The 22,791-nt window shown below is 34.2% G+C and overlaps 1 protein-coding gene and 1 long non-coding RNA gene across 11 annotated transcripts; both read left to right on the top strand.

The window, feature by feature from the left end:
• Positions 1-2,519: 2,519 nt before the first annotated feature.
• On the top strand, positions 2,520-3,191 carry LOC146925849 (uncharacterized). Its single transcript, XM_085702269.1, has one exon. It carries the CDS (start codon positions 2,520-2,522, stop codon positions 3,189-3,191), a length of 672 nt encoding a protein of 223 aa, XP_085558395.1.
• A 12,831-nt stretch (positions 3,192-16,022) lies between these two features.
• On the top strand, positions 16,023-19,673 carry LOC146925850 (uncharacterized). 10 transcript variants are annotated; one of them, XR_015033957.1, is made up of 7 exons: positions 16,025-16,497; positions 17,401-17,458; positions 17,969-18,058; positions 18,164-18,283; positions 18,615-18,860; positions 18,973-19,127; positions 19,255-19,673. It is a non-coding gene; the product is annotated as an uncharacterized LOC146925850 (long non-coding RNA). The 10 variants fall into 10 exon arrangements; XR_015033958.1 differs by lacking the exon at positions 17,969-18,058 and having other exon boundaries at positions 16,023-17,049; positions 18,164-18,371; XR_015033953.1 differs by having other exon boundaries at positions 16,023-16,497; positions 17,969-18,371.
• The last annotated feature ends 3,118 nt before the right edge of the window (positions 19,674-22,791 follow it).

Raw genomic sequence — 22,791 nt, forward strand, 5'->3', positions numbered from 1 at the left:
TCATCAATTTGGATGTACATGTTACATTCTGAATAACAAGCTCTACCTAAAGAAATTTGATGCCAAGGCCCAAAGAGGAATCTTCTTAGGTTACTCTGAAAGGTCAAAGGCATACAGAGTGTATAATTCAGAAACACTTTGTGTTGAAGAATCTATGCACGTTAAATTTGATGACAAAGAGCTTGAAGATAAAACTTCAAAGCAAGGTGAAAGTTATGCAGAGATACAGGTTCCTGAAGATACTCCAGAACCTGATCAGATAGCTGAATCTGAAGAAAGTCCAGAAGCTGAACCCACATCAGAAGCACAAGATGAAGCTGCTTCTGATGAAGCACAAGACGACTCACATCAAGCAGATCCTCCCAGAAACACATTCAAGCACAAGTATTCACATCCAGAGGAGTTAATCATTGGAAACAAAGATAGTCCAAGAAGAACAAGATCATACTTCAGATAAGAAGGTTCAATGATTGGACTGATCTCAATAATTGAACCTACAACAGTTGATGAAGCACTTTCAGATGATTGATGGATCTTAGCTATGCAAGAAGAGTTGAATCAATTTCAAAGAAATGATGTGTGGGATTTGGTACCCAAACTTCAGCACAAGAACATTATTGGAACAAAATGGGTATTCAGAAACAAGTTGAATGAGCAAGGAGAAGTAACAAGAAACAAAGCAAGACTTGTTGCACAAGGATACAGTCAACAAGAAGGCATAGATTATACTGAAACATTTGCTCCAGTTGCAAGATTGGAAGCAATCAGGTTACTTCTTTCCTATGCAGTTAATCATGGCATAATATTATATCAAATGGATGTCAAGAGTGCATTTCTTAATGGTGTCATAGAAGAAGAAGTGTATGTCAAGCAACCTCCTGGTTTTGAGGATATTAAATATCCTGATCATGTTTTTAAACTGAAGAAATCACTATATGTCTTGAAACAAGCTCCCAGAGCTTGGTATGATAGACTAAGTAATTTCTTAATCAGAAATGATTTTAAAAGAGGACAGGTTGACACAACACTCTTCAGAAGGACCCTTGGGAAAGATATTCTTGTTGTGCAAATGTATATTGATGATATAATATCTGGGTCTACTAATGCATCTCTTTGCAAGGAATTCTCTAAGTTAATGCAGGATGAATTTGAAATGAGCATGATGGGAGAACTGAAGTTCTTCCTAGGCAGTCAAATCAATCAATGCAAAGATGGAGTCTATGTTCATCAATCAAAGTATACAAAGGAGCTTCTGAAGAAATTCAAGCTTGAAGATTGTAAAGTGATGAACACTCCAATGCATCCTACGTGCACCTTAAGCAAAGAAGATGAATGAGCTAAAGTAGATCAGAAGCTGTACAGAGGTATGATTGGTTCTTTGTTATACCTCACTGCATCTAGGCCAGATATTTTATTCAGTGTATGCTTGTGTGCAAGATTCCAATCAAATCCTAGAGAATCTCATATGACTGCTGTCAAGAGAATCTTCAGGTATTTGAAGGGAACAACTAATCTCGGACTCCTTTACAGGAAATCCTTAAATTATAAGCTAATTGGATTCTGTGATGGTGATTATGCTGGTGATAGGATTGAAAGAAAGTCAACCAGTGGCAATTGTCAATTTCTGGGTGATAATCTTATATCCTGGGCTAGCAAAAGACAAACAACTATTGCTATGTCTACAGCAGAAGCAGAATACATTTCAGCTGCAAGTTGTTGTACATAACTACTTTGGATGAAACATCAGTTGGAAGACTATCAGATAATTGCTAACATCATTCCCATTTATTGTGATAATATTGCTGCTATTTGTTTGTCTAAAAATCCAATTTTGCATTCAAGAGCTAAGCATATTGAAATCAAACACCATTTTATCAGAGATTATGTTCAAAAAGGAATTTTAGATATACAATTCATTGATACTGAGAATCAACGGGCTGATATATTTACTAAGCCTTTAACTGTTGAAAGATTTGATTTTATAAAGAAAAATTTGAACATGTACTTTGTGTCTGATTAAATACTTGCTTGCTCATGAATAGGATTTTAGGTTCTGAAGTCCGTTCAGAAGCTATGGTCCATCAGAAGCTCTTTATTGAGGTTCTGAGGAAAATACGCTTCTGATGATGACGTCAGCATCTGAAGTCCAGAAGCTGGATTTTATGCTTCTGAATAGTGGAGTTAATGGAAATGCTGGAAGTTACTTTTTGTAGTAACACTGGCCCACTAACTTAGCAGTTACTCTGAGAACTTCTGATGTGGCTTATCTGTATTGGTGTATAACTTAAAAGGGCAATGATGATTTTAAAAGCTTTGAAAGTACTTTCACGCGCCCCTAATGTCATTAATGTTATGTTTGTTTGTCTCTTTTGAATTGCAATCGTTTTTACTCTTAACACATTGTCAATTCACACACTACTCACTTCACAACAAACACCTTGCTTTCAAACCTCTTGCGAAGTAAGCACAATTCTCATAACCCTAGAACCCTTAATCCTCTTCATCTTCTTCATCATTCAATGGCATCCTCAAGTTTGAATCAAAAAAACATTCAAGAATCTACTTCAAGCATGCAAAAACAACAATCAGAAAGGGCTGCATATCTGATGGGTGGATATACTATGAAACTTAAAGAACATCAATTGATTGTACAAGTTGATAATCCGGTTGATTTCTCATCCCTTCTGCATCACGGTTGTAACATCAAGGGTTTTTGCAATACTCAAGGTTGGCAGGAGTACTTTAGGATGTTGAATGGTCCTTCGTACAAAGCATTGGTAAGGCATTTTTGGGTAAGAGCATCTATCTTTGACAAAAAGGCAGCAGAAGCAGAAGAAAAGAATTTGATTCTATATTATCCAGAACTTGCTGGGAAAACGAGGGAAGAAACGATGCTGGAACCCTTTAAGGGAACTGAAATCAGATCAACAGTGATGGGAGTTCCCATAAGAATCACTCAGGAGGTGATTGCTTCGGTAATTGGTGTAGAAGCATTTGGAAAATATTCTGGTATAAAGATTTCAAGTTCAAAAGAAAGCTTCTGGGATGACAAAGTCAACATGGCTCTCTTCAACTCAACAACACCACAGGCGTATGCTGATTTGGATATGGAAAAGAAGATACTCCTGAAAATCCAATATGAGAACTTGCTACCAAAAGGTGGTGAAAATGACAAACCTTCTTTGGCATAAAAAGTCTTTGCTTATCATCTTATCAAAGGGGAGAAAATCAACTTACCAAAGTATATCTTCAAATTCATGGAAAATCAGCTTTGGAGAAGTCAGAACAAGGACAGATTCTGGGTGCCTTATGGAAGATTACTCTCTGAAATTTTCCATCAAGGAGGAGTAATTGCTGCACTCAGTGCAACAAGGTTCTACACTGATAAAATGCTGGATACAGTGGTTGGCAAAATGATCAATGGAAGAACATTGAAAAACATGAACCTGATTCAGGAATTCACACCTCTGGAGTCAGATATCAGTGAATCCATGGATGTCTCGCAACTGAATGCTGATTTCCCTCCAATCTGTAAGAAGGATTCCCTTGCAGTTCAAATGGCACTTCTTAGTGATCATTTTTCAACAACAGGTGAGTTTATTGGTTTAGAAAAAGTTCCTGAGGAGATGCCAGGAAGTAAGCTACCTGTTGAAGGAAGCAGGAAGAGTAAGAGAAAGAAAATGTCAGAAGAAGAGTACTTGGAAGTGGAGAATTCTTCCAAGAAGAAGAAAACTTTTGACAAGCTAAAAATTGGTGGGTCTGGATTACCATCAATCGAGAAAGAAGTTCAGGATCTGGACACTAATGTGGTCCTGAAGAGGAAGACCAGAAGTGGCAAAGTTGCTGCTTCTAAAACTATAATAGCTCCTGAACATCCTCCAGTGCCTAAGAAGAAGAGGAAACCTGCAATTAGGAAGATAATGGAATCTCCCTACATGATTGAAAAAGTAGAAGGTGTGGAAGCCTCAACTGATCTGGTTACAAGGGAATTGAAGAAGAAAAAGGAGGAAGAAGCTGCTGCTCAGGCTCTTCAGCAGGCTCTTAAGCTATCAAAAGAGATTGAAGTTTCTACATCTAGCCTTATCAGTAAAGATGCTGCTGCTATTGCTACAGAAGCCATTCAAGCTGCTAAGGATCTTCAAAATCTAGTCATCTCAAAAGCAGAAGATTTATTGCTGATTGCAAACAGTGCTGAAGATATTCAGAAGAACTCAGATGATAAGCTAGCAGAAGTAGTCAATGTATCCTCAGATCCCTCATCCTTATCCTTATCATCATCCTCTTATTCTGATGATGATAAACCTTTAGGACAACGCTACCCAAAATTAGTAAAAAGCCATCCAACATCAACCAAAACATACAAAAAGCCCTCTCAGACAAGCTCCTATGAACCTGTTGGTCATGTAATTGATCAAAAGTTAGAAGAATTTTCTGAGAGAAGAAACCAATACATTGATAGAATTCTCCGCCATCACCCTCAACCTATAAACATCCAACCCCTCAACACGATTGTGCCTGATAAGGAAGACCTTAACTCAGAACAAGCCCCTGAAACAGCTTCTGAAGCAGTTGCTTCTGATAAAGTTGTTTCAGATAGCCCCCAACAACATACACCAGAACCATAAAAGACTTCATCACCCCAATAACAACCAACCAACACTCACATTGACCCACAACCTGACCCTCAACTAGAACAAACATCACCCCAACCTACAGATGTCATCAAACCATCATCCCCAAACAACCCCCCTACTGGTACTTTAATGGATGTTGACAATGGTTCTTTAGTTAACTTCCAAGCCTCAACTTCAACTGCACAAATTAACCCTGACCAACCATCCTCATCTACCCAATCTGTTCAACACCTCACCATTCCAACATCTGAACCTGTTCAAGATCTTTCTCTTAGTGCTTCTGACCAACCCCCAGAACTAGAAATCCTTGAACAACCACCCTAAAACATCCTGGAATCTGAATACATTGTAACTGAGCTACTCAAAATAAGTTCAGAGATGCAAGATCTGATCCAGCTCAGAGAATTGATTGACCTGCCAGTTGCTTATGAGGAACAATGGTCATCTTTGAAGAAGAAAGCTACTGATTTGATAGATGCTGTAAGCAGAAAGTGTGTGAGGACCAAAACTGCTACTGTTAGAAGATTTCTGGAGAATCTGGTATCAGCTGAGCAGGTTAGAACTCCAATGTTGCTCCTGGCAAATGAGCCTTTCTACTCAGAAGCAGACTATGTGACAAAGGAAGCTAGAATTTTCAAAATGTTGAAACAGAAGCTGGCCAAGCAACAGGAGGAATCAAAGGCAAGGGAAGTCGCTCTTCTTCAGAGGCAAAAGGCTCTTGAAGAAATAGTGAAAAAGCAAGCTGAGTAAATGGAGAGAATGATGAACATGATGCAACAACAACAACAACCCAAACCTTAGTTGCACACCTTAGTTGTTTGTTTGTTGTTTTATGTTTTGCTTCTGAACATCTTTTGCTTATAAATGAGTATACTCTTATACATATTGCTTTGTTATTTTACTTTGCTCTGATTTACTTCATTTTATTTCTGCTCTGTTTATATTGTGATAAGATTATAGATTCTGATTATAGTTATACTCTCTTCATATTTGAGTTTTTCTCAATATCTTTTTGTCTTTTCTGCTTGATTTCTTTTTGCTAATGACAAAAGGGGGAGTATATGTGATAGTATTTAAAGGCTCTGAGCCCCATTAATGATATTTGAAAAATATTTTGAAAAACTTCTATCATTTTTACCTGAAAGGTATAAGCTATGAACGAAAGAAGGAGTATCAAATTTCAAATAAAATTAAATGGATCATTCTTCTTATCTATAATCTACTTCTTTTCATTTTATTTAAGCTCTGATATTACTATTGCACTCTCAATGAATTTAATTAACCTGGATAGAACTTAGGGGGAGCTTACAAACCTCACCTTAAAGACTATCAGACTCAGGGGGAGTTAGAGCTTACAAACCTCAGACTCTGAGCTTACAAACCTCAGAACCCCAAAGTCAACTTGTTAATTAGATTAACAACAATTGATCAATTTTAAATACTATTGTTTGTCATCATCAAAAAGGGGGAGATTGTTGGAACAAAATGTGTTTAACAATGAACCTTAAAGAGTTTTGATGATAACAAGGTATTAAAAATTGTAAATAGGACTAGCTAATATTTGTTCAAGTGTACAAGACCATAGTTAAAAATTTACATCATATAAAGGTTCTGAAGAACAAAAAGAGAGCTAAGGAATCAAAAAAAAGAAGCTTGAAAGCATCTGAAGAAGTGCATCTGAAGAATGATGACGTCATCAGAAGCTGATAGTCATCAGAAGCTGATAGTCATCAGAAGCTGAAAGTCATTAGAAGCGGATAGTTCAGAAGCGACTTCATCAGAAGCTGATTATCACCACAAGCTGAAGATTCAAGGATCAACACTTCAAAAGCTGTCTATTGGATTCGAAAACATTGCAGAAGGCTAGTGGAACCTTGCAACAGTCACTTTGGTGAAGATTTGAAGGATTTGGAAGCTTATCTTCAAAAAGCGTTGACATTGTACTTTGTACGAACTGTACAACCACCTTCTCCACTACTCTGTTTTGTGTCCACGCTACAAGACAAGAAAACAGCTCCAGAATAACAGCTATGCCTGCAAAGATGTTCCTTCACAATGGGAATGGATTTCAAATTGGTTCTTCATAGGACAACAACCAAATCAGGCAAAAGCTCATTGGTGAAAGATCAAGCTTCAACAACGACTCTTTGATGTGCTGGCAATTTCACAACGTCTCTTTCACACCTCTATATAAAGGAGTGGAGACTTAGAATTTTGGCAATGCTGAACGAAAGACTCTCAACTATTTTTACAAGTGCCAAACCTCTGCTGAAATTGTTCTGCATTCACTTAGAATTTCTGTTTCTCAAGTTCTAGTCTTAGAAATTCTTAAGTTTTAGAGTCTGTATCTGATTGTATTGTGAGCACCTCTGATTGTATATCAAGTGTTCAACCTCAAACATTATTCTTTGTAATCTTGTTTGTTTAGAAGTCTCATGCAGTTGTGCTTGAGCATAGAAGTCTCTTGATTGTGTTCTTGAGCATAGGAAGACTCTTGCAAAGTGTGCTTGAGCAAAGGAAGTCTCTTGCTGTGTGCTTGAGCAATTGTAATCAGATATTACATTCTAGTGAAATCTCCTTGGAAGTGCAAGGGGGACTGGACTACTTCTGGATTGTGGAAGGAACCAGTATAATTGCTTTTTGTCTTTCTTCTTCTCTCTCTCTCTGTTTTATTCCGCTGCGTTCAGATTCTGTTTATCACTTCAGAAGCTGTATCACTTAGCTTCTGATCAGTGTGTTCAGTTTTTAGGAGAAACAAAGAATTTTTCAAAACACAATTCAACCCCCCTTCTTGTGTTTTTCTCACCTTCAATATTTAACATTTTTTTTTCTTCAATATGATATCAATTTAGAATGATATTCTTGAAACATAATAAATTTCTATGTGACCTGGAAGAATATAATGCATTCTTAGTGCGTAATTTTATTACTCCATATAACAATATATTTGCTCTTCTGGAGCCTTCAATATTATTTATTTATTTTTTACCATTAAATATAATAATAAAATTAGTTTCTTTGTATCACTCATCTAAATATTTTTATAGTGTTTTGCATAAGAAATCTTTCATTTACAAACAATATCCAACAAAATATACATAAAATTATTGTGCTCTTTAGTGAATCCAAGTTCTCGGAGCAATACTTGCTTGAAACCTCGAAATAGTTTATGCATACTTTTTAGAAGGAATCCATAAAACAAATATTATTTATAGTTATTCTGTAAACTAACAAGATTCCCATTTCAAAACAATATAGTTCGTAAATATTAAGCATTTCAAAAGTATGAATAATATCAAATTCATAAACACAATACCCACTATTTCATTAAAAAAGCAATTATATAGAGCAATTTACCTACCAAAAACAAAAATATATATGTGAAGCACAAATTATATGATACAAATAGTATGGGTGATTCAATCTAGAAAAAAGTTTAATTTATCATGTGAGACTTCATCATTTCAATCAATGATTATACTCTTACGTTCAATCACAAATGTGATTTATCTGTCAAAATATTCTTGACATTATTTTCTCAATTTTGCTACTTCAAGAGCATATTCAAAAGGCATAAAATCACAATTTTGCAATCCTTCAAGGATGATTTGATATTAAAATTTAGTTCTTCACGAACCATATTCCAAATCTTCATAATAATGATAAAAAATTCTTTATTTGAGCGATCCTTAAAAAAAAAAAATTAATTCTTCGAGAACTAAATTACATTCTCAACTTGTAACTCTTCAATACATTTTTTCTTTAAATGATACAAAGATAAAATAGATCTTATTTTCAACCATAAATCTATCAACACCAAAGAAGATCATAATTTTTGCTATCCTTCGAGGATGTTTGATATTAAATATTTAGTTCTTAAAAAACTATATATATGTCTTAAACCTCAATAAATAAGATAAAAATTTGATTGTTTGTGATCCTTCAGGGATGCTTCAATGCATATTCTTCTAAAATTTTACAAGAACAAACAAAGATATACACACACACACACACACATTGGGGAGTATAAAAATAGTTTATTTGAATACGTGTGTGTTAGATTTAATTTTTAATGAATTGAATGCACAAAATTTAACAGAATATTTTTTCTTTTAGGTTTCTTAACATGTTAGCATTACTTTTTATAAAGGAAAATTCTAACGCGTGTCCTAAGGACACTCATTATCAACCTTAAATAGTAATTTATAGAAATTGATGAATTCAATGCTTTGAAAATTGATTATTTAACTTCTTCAATAAACATTTTCTTAATTAAAGAAAGGGAAATGCTAACCGATGCCACCGGACAATGATGCTAAAAACGGAAATTATATACTAGTAGTTATTGCATTGAAAATTGTGTAATTAATACTAAAAAACTAAAAAATGATTCCTTTTATAGTAATAATTTTCTTTTTTGGCATTCTTAACCAGTGCCCCGGGACACCTGTTAGCATGACCCTTAAAGAAATTGATTATTTAAAGAGTGTCCTTTTTTTGACGTTATTTAAAGAGTGTCCTTAAAACATTAGTTAATAAGACATTTTTTAAAAAGGAAAAGTCAGACTATCAATTGTGTTTAGACGCTTCTATTTTGGAAAATGGCTATGTATGAAATTGAGACACCGACCGATGTTATTGATTCGGTTAAAATTTTAGAATATACTCTATCAATTGGTTGAGTATTGAGAATTGGGATTAAATGATCAAGATGTTTAAACTACGAGTCATGTTAGAATAATTGTGAAAGAGTTAAAAAAATAAAAATTTTATATATAGAGAAGATATTTCTTTTAGACTTTTAGAACATTATTCCAAACATATTTATTGTATATGTAATTCTTTAACAGTTGTCATTAAAATATTTGCTACGATTTTTCTTTTTTAGGGATTGTTAGCATTTTCTTTTGTTTATAGGGTCACGTAAATAGGTCTGGCAACAAATTCCATGTCCGTGGGTACCCTCCCGAACCAAACTTAATTTGACTAATTTTCTCCGCTTTGATTGGGTTTGGGTATGAGTTTGGGTTATCCCCAAATTCAAAACACGGGTATGAAACGGGTACGGGGATATAGGTACTCACACCGAACCCATACACAAACCCGTCCCGTATGTAGAAAATCAATTTACTACCCCTTTTGTATAAATTGAAACACAAACCTTGGTCAAAAAAAAAATAAAATTGAAACACAAACCCTAAAACATTTCACGTACTCATGCAGTCAGAGTTTCAGTCTTTCAGATGACACTCACTTATAATATTACTCTTTTTTCTTCTTCCATATCTCACACTTTTGACCTCTCTCTTCTCAATCACCATAGTCATCGATCGTCGTCACCTCTTTGATAGATAATGCATTACAACATTACGCTCGGGGCTGAAAAGTACCTTTAATTTTATTAATTTTTTTTATCCATTGCGAGGATAGGGATGAGCCGGGTATACCCGAACCCGTCGGGGAAGGGGATGAGATTCGGTTTCTCATCCCCGCTGGGTATGGGTAGGGTAACAGATAAGTACATGAGAATAAGGTATGGGGACGGGGAAGGTAAAACCCGTCCTCACCTCACCCCATCGCCATGGCTACACGGGGGAAGGTAGAACATTCATTAGCTCTTATTTGAATAATGAAATAGTTTGATATATGATTAATTGTTTTCGTACAAATTGAAGTCGGCCAAAACTAATTTTACAGTGTTTGTTTCTTTCAAAAAAGTAACTACGTATTGATAGCACGAAGTTTGTGGGTTGCGTTGCAGCATTGGATTCACCCGTGCATTAATCTTAAGATCTGTAAATTTAACCTGATATTTACTCATAGTCAAAACAGTAACTACGTATTGATAGCACGACGTTTCTTTCAAAACTGATATTTACTCATATTTAACATAGGAGGTGATTTGTGCAGGTGTGATAGTGTTGTTTGACCTGTAAAATTAATTTCCAAGTATACCACCAGCAGATAATGATAACCAACGCATATATATGTAACATAGTTTTCACCTTCTGTAGAGAGCAGTGATATCATTCCTTTCTTTTCTCTAGCTTTTCATTTACACCCTGTTAAATGCATGCATGCTACGTAGTACTGTATGCAAACCATGTATAGGCATGACTTTAATTTCATCATTTTGCATGGGATGTATATATTTCTTGGTAGATGTATCTGTAAGTATACAGGAAAGAAGTAAGAACTGTAAATGTAATTGATGCAACACAACTGTCGATATTGTTGTTGTGGTCCACGTTTACCATATGTTTGCAATTATAAAATTAATATTTTCATCTGTTCATTTATAATTTGTTGTGTGAATTGGATACTAAAAAAAGTTCAAAGATGGATTTTTTTTTTTATCATTTTAGTAAATTTTAATAAAGCATTAGATTTTTTTTTCCTTCTAAATGTAATTGTAACACAACTGTCGACATTGTTGTTGCGGTCCACGTTTACCTTTTTTTTTTTTTTTTTTTTTTTTTTAAGGAATGGTCCACGTTTACCATATGTTTGCATTAAAAAAAATTAATATTTTATTTTTTAGGGGAAAATTAATATTTTTATCTGTTCATTTATAATTTTTGTCAAAAAAAAATCTGTTCATTTATAATTTGTTGTGTGAATCTAATAAAACAAGTTCAAAGATAGATTTTTCTTTTATTATTTTTAGTAAATTTTAATAAAGCATTAGAATTTTTTTTTCTTCCGTTTTTTACTATTATTATTTCTATTATTAAAAAAGAGGAAGGTCCAACTTTAAAACTTTAGTAAAAAAAAAAAACTTTTTTTGGAGGGTTCATTTAGACAAGCCTTAATTATAAATTTGCGTATGGACACATTTTCAAAACTAGTAGGACACTAGTGCTGGAATTGATAAGTCGTAGTTTTATTGGTTTTTAGTGTTTTAATTCAATAAGGTTTTGCTAGTTTTCATTGTATTTTAGAGTTATTTTACTTCAATCCTTTTTGTTTATTTTTTCAGTTTCAAAATAAAAGATGAACAAGTCACCTGAAGCAAAAACATGGATGGAAAGCCAAACAAGAAGAGAAAAATGAAGTTTTTGAGCATTTTTAGTTGGTACGAGCCATACGTCAGGGATAAGAACCATCCGGGGTGTGAAAAGTCATACGTCAGATCAACCCTTATACATTCTTTTTATTATAAAAATATCTTAAATTAATAGTGAGGATAATCCCAAGATCACGAGTCATACGCCAGGGATAGGAATTATCCGGGTGTGAAAATCCATACGTCACATCAACCCTTTGGCCTTTTTCACTATGTTTATTATAAAAGTATCATTTGTGTTTAACCAGACAGTTCAAAAATGAAAAGAAAAGTGAAGGGGTAGAAGATAAAAGAATGCAATTTGAGGAAAATGAATGAAAATGCAGTAAATACACAAATAAGTATGCATGCAGGACTTGGTATAAATAAATAAATTAAATGAACAAATAAATGCCGAAGGTGCTGAGGTGTCCAAGTGTGTCAAGTTTGAGAGCGGTCTATGATGTGCAGATTATGCAAGTGTACCAAATCGTTTACCAAGTAATAAAGAGATAAGTAGAGTATCGTATCCATAGGGATTATCGTTTCGTACAAACAATTCGCATTACTTATTTTTAGTTTGACGGTATAATATAAGATACATGTTGCAATTTTCATCTATTTGCAACATAGCAGTTTACCTCTTTTTGGTTGCAGAAAAGTAAGCAGTGGTTAGGATTCTTCGAATCCCCCCTATTTATATTGTTGGATATTAAATAACAGTAATGTCGCGTATTTTTCTTAGATAGATTAAACAAGTGATGAGGCCGTTGGGACGTTACTAACCTAGAAGGTTGGAAGCTGTACCTGCTGATCACACGGTGATCCTTACGTGTGAGGTCTATAAATCTCGGTTATCTAGGTCTATCCCTCCTAAGTCTAGTTGCACCTATTGATCGCACGGTGATCCTTACGTTCGGGGTCTTACCGTCTCTAAGGTAATTGAAAGCATAAACTTAAATTGACATTCCAGTTTTTCCCAAGGCAATGAAGGTCAAGGTTCCATTAGTTCAGCCCATCTATAAATCTTAGGACACTCATAGCACACTCTCTCTCTCACTTACTTAGTAGTTCTACAAACGAGCAGCCCTAATCTACATCTACCTTACTAAGGGTTTAAGAGAATGGTTCTATTTAGGTTTATTCCATGGAGTCGTTTGTTTCCTTAATTACTAACCAGTTACATCCTAGGTATAGCAGAGTTACTACTCAGTCTTAGTAATATCACCTTGTCGCGGCGCGAAAAAAACAAATGGCCATGAGTGTAAACACTCGAAACGATAATAGAGTCGCCACCGAACTTTATTTATCCCAAAAGAGGGAAAAGAAAATATCGATAAAACCTTGGGTAAAGATGCTATGTGAACCATGAGATGGGTTCGGAAGTTGGTTATGCGAGAGGAAGGTGTTAGCAGCCCTCGTATCCGTTGTACTCAATGAGAACCATTTAGGGGGAAGGTTCGCTTACTTTCACAGGTTAAGGTTATCTACCTATATGCTGGTTTCTTATTTCTACATTATTAAAACAAGAATTTTTTTATTTATTTAGGGTGCTTGAGGAGATGTTGCTATCCCGCTCATACGTATTCCTGTGTGCAATGGGAAACTCAAAGCTACATAGTTCTTTGTAAAAAAAAAAGATTTGCGGGTTGGTTGTTTTTAGTTAATAATGCTTATGTCGCATTTCTCTGATACAACAATGCTTGTATGCTCAAATTAGGAGGCTTAGGCATGTGTATATGTATCAGAGGAATGGATAAACCAATATCCGGTTAGAGAAAACAAGTTATTAACGAATTACATTTTTATCACATTCCGCCGATACAACAAAAGCTTGTGTGCTCGCATTAGGAGGCTTAAACTTTTTATGTGTCGGAGGAATGGATGAAACATTATCCATTCATTAAAAGGGAATTTAAGTGTGTTGGATTGATTTTAAAGTTTTTTTTTTAGAATGAGGATGATCCCAAGATCACAAGCCATACGTCAGAGATAAGAACCGTCCGGGGTGTGAAAAGCCATACGTCAGATCAACCCTTTTTCATTCTTTTTATTATAAAAATATCTTAAATTAATAGTGAGGATAATCCCAAGATCACGAGTCATACGTTAGGGATAGGAATTATCCGGGTGTGAAAATTCATACATCACATCAACCCTTTTTCATTATGTTTATTATAAAAGTATCATTTATAGTTAACCAGGGCAGTTCAAAAATGAAAAGAAAAGTGAATGGGTAGAAGATAAAAGAATGCATTTTGAATATGAAAATGAATGAAAATGCAGTAAATACGCAAGTATGTAAATATGCATGCAAGACTTGGTATAAATAAATAAATGAACAAATAAAACAATGCATGAATGGAGCAAAGGAATAAATAAATAGATGAACATTGAATGAATAATTAAATTATTACAATAAACATCTTAAGAGATGAGCATGGAATAACTACTAAATAGAAAGTAAGAATAAACTCAAAATAAAATAAGCAAAGGACTTAAAGAAAATAAGCAATTATAGTAAAAATAGGTGCTATAAGAAGAACATCTTTGTTAGTGCCAAGATTTGACTCAATAAGCTTAAATAAGCTATTGTTCAAATAATCACTTATTTGAATAAGCTAAAAAGCAATTTAAATAAACAATGGCTTATAAAAATAAGCCAACAATTTAGAATAGAAGATCTGAAAAGATCATTAATGTTAGTGTAAAAATTTGACTCTATAAGCTTAAAGAAGCTATTGTTCAAATAAATCACTTAATTACATAAGGTAAAAAGCAATTAGATAAATTGATAATGAATTATAAAAAATAAACCAACAATTTAAAATAGGTGATCTGAAGAGGTCACCTTTGTTACTGCAAAAATTTGACTCAAGAGCTTAAATAAGCACTTATTTAAATAAAAAAGAACTTATAATGATAAGCCATTATTTAAATAAAGTGTTATAAAAAGAAGGAATTATTTAAATAAAGTATTATGAAAAGAACACTTATAGAGTGCATGAAATTTGACTCAAGAGCTTAAATAAGCACTTGTTCAAATAAGCACTTATTTGAAAAACAATTAAAATAAAGTCACAAAGGGGGGTTTAGATCTGAAAATTAAAGGAGTGAGCAAATAGCATCAACAAATCTGAAAAACCAAAGCCCAAGGCCCACCCCCTTCAATAAAAAAAAGACTATTACTTTTCCCACCCTATCCATTTCTCAAGCGCCCTATTTTTTTCTTCCAAAAATGTCCTTGAGATTTTTGGATTTTAAAATCCGATACGGTGTTTTCCTTTGTTATCAGGTGAAAAAAATGAGTTTTTCCACCAATTCGGATTTTATAATCCGAAAAAATTTGAAAATTTCAAAAAATAGGGCGCGCTATTCGATTTTTTTGGATCATAGAATCCGAACACCCCATAGACATCTTTTTTTCATGGTGCTGATGCAGTTCGGATTACGTAATCCAAGCTGCACCACCACTAATTCTGAACATGTTTGTAACATGGATAGTCATTTTAAGGAAAATATTAATATTCCTAACTATCATCCTCATGTTTTTATGATCAAGACTCCCTTAGAAGAGACTTCTTACGGGACTCCGCCCCTAAAAATCCAAAATTCCATCGTTTAGACCCTTTTTTTATGGTGCTCATGCAGTTTGGATACGTAATCCAAACTGCATCAGCACTAACTCTGAACATGTATGTAACATGGATAGTCACTTTAAGACAATATTAATCTTCCTGACTCTCATCCTTGTGTTTTTAAAAGGAAAATTCAAAATTGTTGAAATGGGATAGATTATGATTGCTGATTATACATAAGCATAGTCTGGATTATGACATCCAAACTCGTCCGGATTATGGAATCCGAACTACAAATGGGGATTTTTTGAAATTTTACAGGGTGCGTGAGAGTGCCATAGGGTGGAAAAAGTGATAGTCTAAAAAAAATTAGCAAAAAGCAAAAAAGAAGTGGGGCCCACGTGGTCAAAGGAAGAAGAAGAAAGTCAAATTCTTCTTCCTCCAAGCAACCAGCGGCAACATTACCAAGAACACCAACTTCACTCAAAACTCCAAAACTCAAACAGACCTCAAAACTCACAAATGAATATACCATCTTGCTAAATTTTTCGCATTGATCATGAATCTATGCTTAGATTACACAATGGAAGCTTGTACAAAGAAAAAAGTAAACAACAACTTCTAATAAAAAAATAATCAAACATCTAAAAACAACAATTCATACTTACTTTAAAAGCTAATTAGGTCAAGCTATTGCTTAACCCTAATTGCTTTTGTGATTTCCCTCTCAAACATATAATTAGGCGTGTTCTTCAAGCTATGCTACCCTCATTAAATGCTTTTTTCAAATCCTCACACCTAATTTGTTTGGTCAAACCATCACACCTAATTTAATTTAATGTATATACGGCTATATCAACACTACAGACTACAGTGATTATCACTCTGTTTCAAAAAGTAATTATCACTTATTACTTGCAAAGACTCTTTTATAATTTCCGAAAACATTTCCTTTGATGGCTTGATCTACTGCATCACACGGTTTTGGGAAAAGATATTTCTGTTTGGTAACATACATGATTCACACAAATTTCCATCCTCTCTCCACACAAACTTCATTTCTTCTCCTCTTCTTCACCCTCATCGCTTCAACTTTCGGCACCTCACCGGAAACTACTTTGAGAACTGTGACAGTGAACGGTGCCTGAAGAAAATCCCAACTTAACTACAAATCTCAAAATTATCGGCATCTCCATACGGTGGTTTCAATCTGTGGCAACACATTGAATTTTTCTCTCCGGTACTCTATCTAATCTAACAACCTGTTTTTTTAATTAAGAGTAATTCATTTGTTTTATTTTTAGTTGTATTCTATTTTTTAAATTTCAGAATAAAGTTTTTGGGTTTGATTATGTTTCTGTTTCATTTCAGTTAATGTTAAATTGCTTGATTTTTTGTATTTTGCTTTAATGGTTAAAACAATGATGTTGTCGAGAATAACAAAGTTGTAAAAAGAATGGTGGGGTTCCATCTAATCAAGGAAAATTATTAAGCGATTTTGAAACCATGGATAAAGCTATGTATTTGGATAGAAACACTCGAAGAGGGATGCCATTTGAAGAGGGATATAAGATTGCTTGAGTTAAGTTACATTTGAAAATATGGTTTTCAAAATCCATTTCATGATTATTTTGTTTCTTTTTGCTTTCTTTTACATTTTTGAAAGTTCATCATTTTACATTTCATGACCTTTGTTGTGGGGATTGCTGCAGAGGCCCATCGCAATGTTGCTAACTCTGTGATTGTTAAGACTTTTAATTAGTTTGAAGACTTTACAAATCACAATGATTAGGTGAGAACATGATCATAACACTCTCCACCAGTAACCGCCTCTGAGGTAGAGGTTTAGTTTGTTTCCCTGTTTCAGCTCCGAGAGCAAGACCCTGTTTGAATTTTTGCTTTTGCTCTCTTGATTTTTCATTTTTTCTCGGTTCTCTTGATAACTTTAGTTTTCCTATTCGGTGTGTTAAAATTTGTTAGTTGTTATACTTTGTTTTGGTCATCAATGATGAATTTTTCACAGAAATACATATTTGATACTAAATTTGTTTTGGCATGATTTTGTGTGTTACATGGTGGTAATTTCTTTTAAGGGTCATTTCTTGCAAGTAGGAAATTAAACATTTTGCCTCAAATGTAACAGATGTTATGGTGGATGTGAAAGTCGATACAAAATCTATTGTATGTATACGATAATATAGGTACTGCTACTTCTCTTAATCTTTTGATTAGTAATTTTTCAGAATTTCAAACTTCATGAAAATTATATCTGGTTTCTTAAGACTAAATTTAAGGATGAAGTGTTTGTATTTGCTCTGGAAAATATTTCAAGTGCTGCCTTACCTTTAATTATCTATCTTTGTGGATTTCATAAACGCAGGACTATCCTGGAATTTAATCCATACCATCAATGATGATATAGCTTTTCAAATAAGCTCTTTAGTCAATAAAAGGGACGACATTCCCTTAGTTATGTTGAAAATTGTTGTTTGCATATTATCGTTGATAGTTGATTCCCTTGACTATGATAGGTTACTAGCATATAGTTACAAATTGCAAGTTGATAATCAAAATCTATGATATGATTAAATTAAATTTAAAATATGTGAATTCTGTGTGTAATATGTGGTAGACATATTGTCTCTTTGTGGTTAAAGTTACTGGTAATAATTACTAACAGTAACATCGATGAAATGATTTTACTTGGGCAGTAGCTGAGTGAAATATCCATTCAAGACGTGGAGTGTGGCTGCCTGTATTTGACAATTTTTTACCCTTCTAAAACCTATAATATTGACGAGGTTCAGCTTCCTGTGAAGGATCCTTTTCATATGATTAGCATGATATATACAATGTATTAACTTTGGCATTCTTACGACACATCTGATTTTGGTATATTATGTCAGCTGGATCTGCAATATCTTCATCCTCATGGGTTAATGGATTCCAGTATTGGCCTGAATACATCCCCTCAATTGGAGCTTTCCATTGTTGTCAGAAGCAAATATATATCTATGGGTCATGAGGTTGGATTCAATACAACCTCTGCTTCATTATCAAAATTTAATGTTGGGATTACCTTCAATAATTAGATTTCTCTGCAACATTTATTTTGTAAGTGTTTTATTATCATACTTTCCAGGTTCAATATCATAATGCATATTATAAAAGAAAATTGTTAAAAGAAAGTTGATCTTTTTAATGCTCTGGTGCCAACTATTCAAAAGATGATTGAAGAAGGCTCAACTTATGTGGTCTAAAAATTTATGGCCAGATTCAGCAATGCATTATATAGGCTCACACCTCATAACTATAGGTTAACCTTTTTAGTGTTAATTTTGATTTTAAATGATGCAGATGTTATGAAAGTGTCTAATGCATATTATGGCACAAGCTTATTTTGAATGACGATTTACCGGAAGTTAAGGATTTTAAGCAAAGTATGAAGATATGCTTTAGTTTTTTATAAGTTACATGGTGGTTGAGGGTCAAGCTTCATCAACACAAGGTGTGAGTCAAATGTCTGGTACTATCACAATGTCATTTTTGATGAATTATTGAACACAAAAAGAATGAAGACAATATTTGATAGAATCCACTAAGGTAAAATATAATAACCGTAATTCTTTAGTTTCTAGATAATCAGTGATAGGCCTCTACTATAATTCATGTATTGTATCTATCAATTATACTCAACGAATGTTATTTTTTTCAGGAATTCTTTTGTACTGTGGCAGCAAGAATTATTGAGATAGAAACTGATGTAGATTGGTACTATGTTGTATGTACTAAATGTGCCTCCACTCTTCCGGTTGTTGAAGGAAAATTAGTTTGCCGAAGATGCAAAATAAAATGCAATGCAATTTCAAGGTCAGATTTATACCTATTATCTTCATACATGATATTATTATTTTTAAGTAGCTTCATACATGATAATTATTTGAATTATTTATCATACTACTGTATATGTTTAATAATTGATTTTTATTATACTTAGGTTCAAGGTACAAGTCGTTGTGATGGATGAATTTAGATCTACAACTTTCGTGTTATTTGATCAGATTATCCCTGAACATTAAGGTAGAAATGTTTGGGAATATAGCTTTTGATGAGCAAGAAAGGGTAAAGATGAATCTACTTAGCTAAACATAAATAGAGGAACTAAATTAGCAGCTTGAGTAACTTAAACTTGCTTTATTTGCAGTCGAATATAAACGATGCTTACCTAGCATATCTTAATTATTTTTGTGGACAAATAGATGCTTTTCAAAGTCGAGGTTGTTGAAGGTCATTTGATCAACAAATGCAGAAGTTACACTATTAATAAGGCTACCGATGATGTTGATATAATATGACAATTTGTAACCATGCACAAATTAAAGTAGTTATAATTTTGATGTTTTTATTTTTCCGAAAGTTTATAGTTAACTGAATTATCTATTAATTTATTAACATTGTGTAATGAAGAGGAAGAGCCTGGATATAGCAATGCTTTGACTGAATTGGCGCATGACAATCAATTAGTACCAACATCATCTTCACCTATATATCACTTGATATTCCAAATGTTTAATTTATCTCAAGTAACAGTGATCCTCTTGCATCTATTGTTGAAAACACTTACCCAAATCTATTAGAAAACATGCCTGATATAGCTTATTTCCAAAATAGATCTATATTAGCTCTAAAAAAGTCAATTGTTGACCAAATCAATGATTATTTCTCTTACAATTTATACAGAGTTTATCTCTTACAATTTATGTTACCAGTTTCATTCGCAATGACTGTTAACAAGAGTCGATGACAATCTCTTAAAAATATTAGAAAAAATTTCCGACGTCTGTGTTTTCACATGGTCAGATATATGTTGCCATTTGAAGAGTTACTTCAAGAGATGAGGTGAAGATATTTATCGCTGATGAAAATGACGAATTTACTATGACTTAAAATATCGTGCATAGAGAAGTCTGTCATAATGTACGATAATTAATGTCGGTTTTCGAACTATTTTTTTGTATTACAATATAACTTATTTGTGACCATTTTAGCCGGTAGGACCCGTGCGGAGCACGGGTCGATGGTCTAGTTAAGCAAATCTAAACAATGGAAAAGTTTCATAGCACTTCGAGTAACATACATATATCGAAACCCACCTTGTTTGAGCCCCGAATTGGTCTAACCAATTCCAACTTTTTCTTAGCAATGGTGAGTTAAGGATTCAAGGTTCTTGGTGGTTTTTCTTGTGTTTTTGAGTATTTTTGATCTTTTGAGAGTGTTTGGAAGCTTTGGATTGAAGAAAAATGAAGGTTTATGGTTATTTAAGGATAATAATGGTGAATTTTTTTCTCTCTCAATTTCGGCCTCGTCTTCATTTGAGCTCATGGGGTATTTATAGAGGGAGTAACTTGGTGATCAAGTGTGGAAAATTAGGGTAAGAGTAGTTGAAGAAAGGGCAATTTGGAATATATAATGCTATAAATATCAAGATATAAGCAGCAAGATAGTAATAACAATATTAAGCCCTGTCACAACCTAAGTACATAATCTAGGGTTACGCTTCTTTGAAATATCTAAATAAAACTAAGTAATGAATAAAAGATAAATAATGTATATCAACATTAAATTAAATAAATATCCAACAAAAATAAATAGAGGTATCTTAGAACTCTAACCTAAAAAGAGTTAGTTACACATGATAACAAAAAACAAATTACTAAATATAAAAACATACCCTAGAAAATGAAGGAGAAGATAGAAACTCTCCTGAAGCTCCAAAGCTGCCTTCCTCTTGAACTTTCACAGTTCTGAACGAGAAATTCTAAATGAAGAAGACTGATATTTATAGTGAGAGTTTTTAACTATGTTTGGGCTAAAAACGTGGGTTAAACCCTAAAAAAGCCTACGATTACGCATGCGCCTCTGGCATTTTCAAATGCTCAAGGCACACAAGCAATGCCTAAGGCGCATGGTGTTGCTTCCTTGGCCCAGTGTCTCCGATTTTCGTCGATTTTAGGTCTTCGTTTTCAAATAACTTGCCTCAGAACTTAGGGACATAATTCCACTGTAAAGTCTCTTGAGGCCTCTTGATTCTTCATTATTGGTCTTCCCAAAGTCTTCTCAATTCTTCTGATGTTCTTGATTTTCCGATTTGCATGATTTCTTCGTGAATTACGTCAAAAACCCCTTAAAATTGCTATGTTTCGGGAAAATTAGAATTACAGACTCAAATATAGAAAACATTACAAAAATCTCAAAATCATAGGCAATAGTACTAATACTCCTCCTTTTTGCTGCTAAAACCTACTGAAAATGACTAAAAAACATGCTAAGAATAACGTAAGATGACCTGTCATCAGTCTACGCCCAGAGATCTACCGGTATGTGAGAATTCTTGAGATTCGGGATTTATATACATTGGTTAACATGTGTCGTATCTTTGATGAGGCGGGGAAGGCTAAGGAAAGTTACTACAAGGTGGTGAATGAGAGGAAAGGAAAAGGTCATGATCATGGGAAGCCTTATGGCAAGGATAAGGGGAAGAAGATGGATTTTGGTGGTGGCTCGAAGCCAAGTGGGGAAGAGGTGAGGTGCTACTAGTGTAGGGGTTTGGGTCACTATGCTAGTGATTGCAAGAAGGGTGCTACGCATTCTTTTATCTCGCTTGATTATGCTGAATGTTTGAATCTTGTTATGACTCTGATGTTGAGAGCGATGGTCATCGATACCCCAATCAATAGCTCAGTGACTACTTCCTTAGTGATGTTAAATGTCCTGTTAATTTTGGAAATATGGATTTTGAACTGCATTTGGTTTGTTTGCATTTGTCTCACATGGATGTGATTTTTGTTATGGATTGAATGTTGTCTTTTGGAGTTAACTTTAATTGTTTAACCAAAAGCGTGATATTCTCTACGAAGGTGGATCAGGTAAGAGAGAAGTTCTTGACCGCGGAGCAAGTGATGAAGTCTTTGAACGGTGAGGCGTGTGTGTTTATGATGTTTGCTTTGATGAAGGAAAATGTTGAGAAAGGAGTTGGCGATTTGCCGGTAGTGCGATAGTTCCCAGGTGTTTTCCCAGATGACATTATCGACTTACCGCCTGAGAGAGAAGTGGAGTTTGCCATTGATTTGGTACCAGGAAAAAGTCCTATTTCGATAGCGCCGTATCGGATGTCCGCGTCGGAATTGGGCGAGCTGAAGAAGAAGTTGGAAGAGTTGTTGGAGAAACATTTTATCAGGCCGAGTGTTTCGCCGTGGCTAGCTCTAGTGTCATTGGTTAAGAAGAAGGACAATACTATGAGGTTGTGTGTGGATTATCACAGTTGAATAAGGTGACGATTAAGAATCGGTATCCTCTCCCGAGGCTTGATGATTTAATGGATCAGTTGGTTGGTGTAAAAGTGTTTAGTAAGATTGAATTAAGATCCAGATATCACCATATAAGAGTTAAGGTGGAGGATATATCTAAGACTGCATTTCGAACGAGGTATGGGCACTATGAATGTTCTGCGATTCCATTTGGTGTGACTAATGCG

Source organism: Medicago sativa, chromosome 4 (assembly GCF_051527215.1).
Source record: "Medicago sativa cultivar Bolivia chromosome 4, Bolivia_mono, whole genome shotgun sequence".
Lineage (NCBI taxonomy): Eukaryota > Viridiplantae > Streptophyta > Magnoliopsida > Fabales > Fabaceae > Medicago > Medicago sativa.